The 5,000-nt window shown below is 35.1% G+C and overlaps 2 protein-coding genes across 2 annotated transcripts in view; both read left to right on the top strand.

Annotated features, from left to right (window-relative positions):
• The window catches only part of LOC137626856 (uncharacterized), a 349,492-nt gene that overhangs the window by 106,770 nt on the left and 237,722 nt on the right, over window positions 1–5,000 (top strand). The gene's annotated exons all lie outside the window — the stretch shown is intronic.
• LOC137626512 (neuroligin-3-like) overlaps window positions 2,451–5,000 on the top strand; it is a 13,947-nt gene continuing 11,397 nt past the window's right edge. Inside the window, exons 1-2 of the mRNA XM_068357556.1 lie at window positions 2,451–2,577; window positions 4,046–4,237. Of these exons, the coding sequence (XP_068213657.1) occupies window positions 4,105–4,237 (133 nt within the window). The 5' untranslated portion in view covers window positions 2,451–2,577; window positions 4,046–4,104. The remainder of the gene's footprint in view (window positions 2,578–4,045; window positions 4,238–5,000) is intronic.

Raw genomic sequence — 5,000 nt, forward strand, 5'->3', positions numbered from 1 at the left:
CCCAGTTGCCTTCCCATTCTTCATCTTCCTCAGTCCATTTATTACCTCTTGCCTAGAGAAACTTATTACCATGCCAAAGTTCGCCTGTCCATCCTCTCTTAGTAATCTATCATTTTTTTCATTTAACAGCTGTTCAAAATATTCTTTCCATCTCTTTACAATGTCTTCCTCCTTTCTAAGTACTACACCATCTTGATCTTTAATTTGTTTGATGTGTGTAATATCTTTGGTGTTCTTATTTCTAGTCTTCGATAGCTTGATCATCTTGTTTAATCCTTCCTTTGTCCCCAGCTCATTATACACATCATCATATGCCTTAGCTTTAGCTTGGGCTACTACCTTCTTCACCACCTTGTTTTTCTCTCTGAGCCTCTCTCTGTCATCCCCTGACTGTGACCCTTCCCATCTCTTCTTTGCCTCCTTCTTATCTTTTAAAACTTTCTCAATTTCTTGACTCCACCACCAACTCTCCTTTTCTTCCCATATGATACCAGATGTCTCTCCTAGCAACTCCTTTCCATGCCTTCTCATTACTGCCTGCATTTCGTGTCCACCATTCTTGAACATCTTCAATTCCTATATCAATATCCTCCAAAACCCCTCTCTTAAACTCTCTCATTTTATCTCCTTCCCTCACTAGTTTGTACCACTTAATTTGTCCTTATCCCTTTAGCTTTAGCTTTTCTTTCCCTTTTTAGGCCTAAGTCCATACATAGCAGTCTGTGTTGGGGGGCTACATTGTCACCTGGGACAACCTTGCAGTTCTTGATCTCCACCAGCTTTATCCTTTTATACAGGAAGTAATCTATCTGGGAGCATCTTCCCCCACTCCTATAAGTTATTAGGTGTTCCCTTTTCTTCTTAAAGAATGTGTTTACTATTGCCATGTCAAATGACACAGCAAAATCCACTACACTCTCTCCTTCTGGGTTTCTCTCCCCAATTCCATGGCCCCCATGCACCCGACCAATTGCCTCATTCTCACTTCCCACATGGCCATTCAAATCTGCCCCCACTATGACCCTCTCCTGTTCTTCCAGTTCTTGCATTACTCCACCCATGTCTCTCCAGAAATTTCCCTTCTCCTCTTCTGTGCAACCAACTTGAGGTGCATATGCACTTATAATATTCAGAATCTCTCCTCCACAACACATCTTCAATCTGATGATACGGTCATTCTTTCTATGTACCTCTATCACCGCATTCTTCAGCTCACCAGACAGTACTATGCCAACTCCATTCCTACCTTGTTTATTTGCTCCGCTATAATATAACTTATATCCATCACCCAACTCTTTAGCTTTATTTCCCTTCCATCGTGTTTCCTGCACACACATAACATCTACTCTCTTTTCCCTCATCAAGTCTGCCACCTCTCTACCTCTCCCAGTCATGGACCCAACATTAAGCTGACATATTCTGAGTCCAAAGTGAGCTCGCTTCTTTAGCTGCACCCGCTCCTGATGCAGTAGCCCTCGCCTTATCACAGAGTTAGGGCGATGTCTCTGTGCGTCGTTTACGGAGTACGCCCTAGCATTACCTCTTTCCCTATTTTGGCTCATTCCATTTAAGGTTTTGGCACAGGTTTTTACGGTCGGATGCCCCTCCTGACACCAACCCTCCCTATTTATCCGGGCTTGGGACCGGCACCCATTGATAACATAGTGAAAATTTTATTTAAGTAATTCAAATTTCAATTAGATAAAAACGTTTATTAGGGATAATACTTTCTTCTATTTCCTAAAATTACTAGAATATCATGGAAAATATTAGGGAGAATCGGTAACTATAAAAAAAATTCCAAATCCAATTTCAATTTAAAAAATGAAACAGGGTTTTTTTCTTTTTGTCTTTCTCATTCGTATCACACAAATTAATCCTTTTCATAATGAAAAGTAAACTTTTGGTTTTCAGCTTTTTATACCAAAACTGGTTAAATGGAGGTTATGTGAGGCATTGAGAAAAAGAAATATTAATTAAATTTCTTTTCCCGGCAATGACTCATTTCGAATATTCCTGGAATTAATTTCAGTGACATTTTGATGAGTTTCATTCTTCTGTGATTGTCAGACACGAGGGTTAGATATGCTTAGGCTAGGAATTCACAATTTATATATAAATATATATATATATATATATATATATATAAATATATACATATATATATATATATATATATATTTATATATATATATATATATATATATGTGTGTGTGTGTGTGTGTGCGTGTGTGTATGTGTGTGTATGTATAGCTTGGCTCAGTACTAGCTTATATCCCTATCTCTAGATATATGATGATAACATGACCCCACTCCCAATTATTTACAGACGGAGCCTGTTAAAATAATTTTTATACCATTGTGCATCCTTAGGACCTCATTTGCTAGATCCGAGTACCACTCCTAGCTATCCTGATTGCCTTCTTGCAGATGCAGCTCTGATGGCCTACCCAGTGGTCGTCTTCCTCCAGGGAGAGTCGTTTGAGTGGGGATCTTCAAGTCTCTACGACGGATCAGTTCTGGCAGCTCTGGGCAAGGTCATTGTGGTGAGTCTCAACTATCGTCTCGGCATTCTGGGTAAGGGAGGTTCCTCTGTAGTCTTTCTAAGTGATGTTGTATATTCTTTGTAAGTAATGTTGCATATTCTTGGTAAGTGAGGTTGTATATTCTTACTAAGTGATGTTGTATATTCTTTCTAAGTAAGGTTGTATATTCTTAGTAAGAAGGTTATATATTTTTAGTAAGTAAAGTTTTTGACTTGATAGGTAATGTTGTTGTAATTGCTGGTAGGTAAGGTTGTATATTCTTGGCAAGTAAGGTACATGGATATTCTTGACAGTTTAAGTTATATATTCTTGATAAGTAATGTTATTGTATATTCTTTAATAATTAATGATATATAACTAACCCTTTTTGAGGAAATATAAAATTATTTCCACTGAAAACCTATTATTCAAAAACTCCTCCTCTAAGAAAATGATACTTCAGTCTCATACATCATGCATATATTTTTAAATTTAAAAAAAATGATTCTTCCTCTACGATATTATTGTATTAGTCAAACTGGAATTTCATATTTATTATATGGAGCAATAATCCTTGGTTATGATATATATTTCCAAAGATAAATGTTCGAAATAAAATAAACGAAAAAAGAAAAAGCCTTTTAATCCTGTCGACTCTAAAGGAATCCCTGTCAATAAGATGAAGAGGACTGGGATATGGTAAAGTCCCCTTTGATAAAATTTTTCTTCTTGTATCCTAGAAAGAGAGACACAGGCAGCGAATGAACCATTGGAAAACACACAGAAATAATTCAGTCTCGCAACCTTTACAAAAGACAGATGAAAAAGAAGTAAAAAAAGCTTTCAAGACCAAAGGAATGGTTTTTGTATTTTGCTTTCGTGACACAAAAGTTGTTTTACTTTTTTTATTCAAAGCTGCAAATGGATGCTGCAATTCAGAATATTATCATAATGGAGATTAAAGTTATTATATGTTACCAGAAATTGGAATGTTACCTTCATGTTGAAATTCACGAAAATGAAAATATACATATTTTGAGGTTGTTAGGCTAGATTCGATCCTAGACCAATTATTAGCTGTTGTTAGAATATAATTGTTAGATTTGTGACATTGATTGCCAAAGAAACAAGACATTGTATTAGGTGCCTCGGATCAGACACCTAAGGGGGAATCCACTCAAAGGTAATAACTTCTGTTCGTGCTTGAGAGTCGAACCTGGGCTCAAGAAATCGAGGATCCATTGACTTAGCAGCTCTTCATGGGTAAATTGTCTAGTCAATGAAACTTTAGTTTCTTTGGCCCGGATTCGATTCCCCGACTGATCAGAGGCTATTATATTTGAAGCTGATTCCCCCTTCAGTCTCTGATCACGTAGTAAGAAGAATTCAGATATAATGATGAGTATAATAAATGGCTTATATGAATATGAATATGAAAAACTTGTCTAAATGTGCAAAATTATAATATACATATACGTACATACATCAGTATCTGAACTTTTCAACTTAATCTACCCCAGGGTTTTACAACGCGAACACTGACCCAGTGGGTCGCCCAACTGTTGCTAACTACGGCCTGATGGACCAGCTGGCTGCCTTGCACTGGGTTCAAGAGAACATCGTCCGCTTCGGCGGTGACCCAGGTCAGGTCACGGTCATGGGTCACGGCACGGGAGCCGCCTGCCTCAACTACCTTATCATATCGCCCGCTGCTACAGGTCAGTCAGTAAGTAAACCTTGTTCTTTGTTACAAAGGGAAATATGAACGATTTTAAGATATTCCTTAAGTGATGTTATTGTGGTTGGAGGGATGACGTGATGTTGATGGTGGTTTTGTGATATTTCTAAGTGATGCATTTGATATCATGATTACTTCTAATGCTGATAGAATTGCTGCTGCAGTTACTGTGATCTAACTAATCCTAGCACTACAGCTAATAATAATAATAATAATAATAATAATAATAATAATAATAATAATAATAATAATAATAATAATAATAACCTAAAAAATGTTCTTTAATAATAATAATAATAATAATAATAATAATAATAATAATAATAATAATAATAATAATAATAATAATAATAATAATCTGAATAATAATGAAAAATTACAATAATAATAACACTAAAAATAATGAAAATAATAATTATCCTTCTTCTTAATATTTTCATTATTATTATTACTATTATCATTAATTTTATTATCATTACTATAATTATAGTTATAATTATTATTATTATTATTATTATTATTATTATTATTATTATTATTATTATTAATTATTATTATTATTATCATTTTACTGCACGTAGCATCATCACTCTTAAAAAAGATAATCAGGTCAAAAAAATCCCATCATCTATTCCACAAATGTAAAATCCTGAAAGGAAACCTATTTCAAAATCCCGTGATGGAAACGAGAGTTGCATAAAGCAAATAATAGAATGACTATATCGTGGAGCATCTCA

The sequence above is a fragment of the Palaemon carinicauda genome, chromosome 34 (assembly GCF_036898095.1).
Source record: "Palaemon carinicauda isolate YSFRI2023 chromosome 34, ASM3689809v2, whole genome shotgun sequence".
Taxonomy (NCBI): Eukaryota; Metazoa; Arthropoda; class Malacostraca; order Decapoda; family Palaemonidae; genus Palaemon; species Palaemon carinicauda.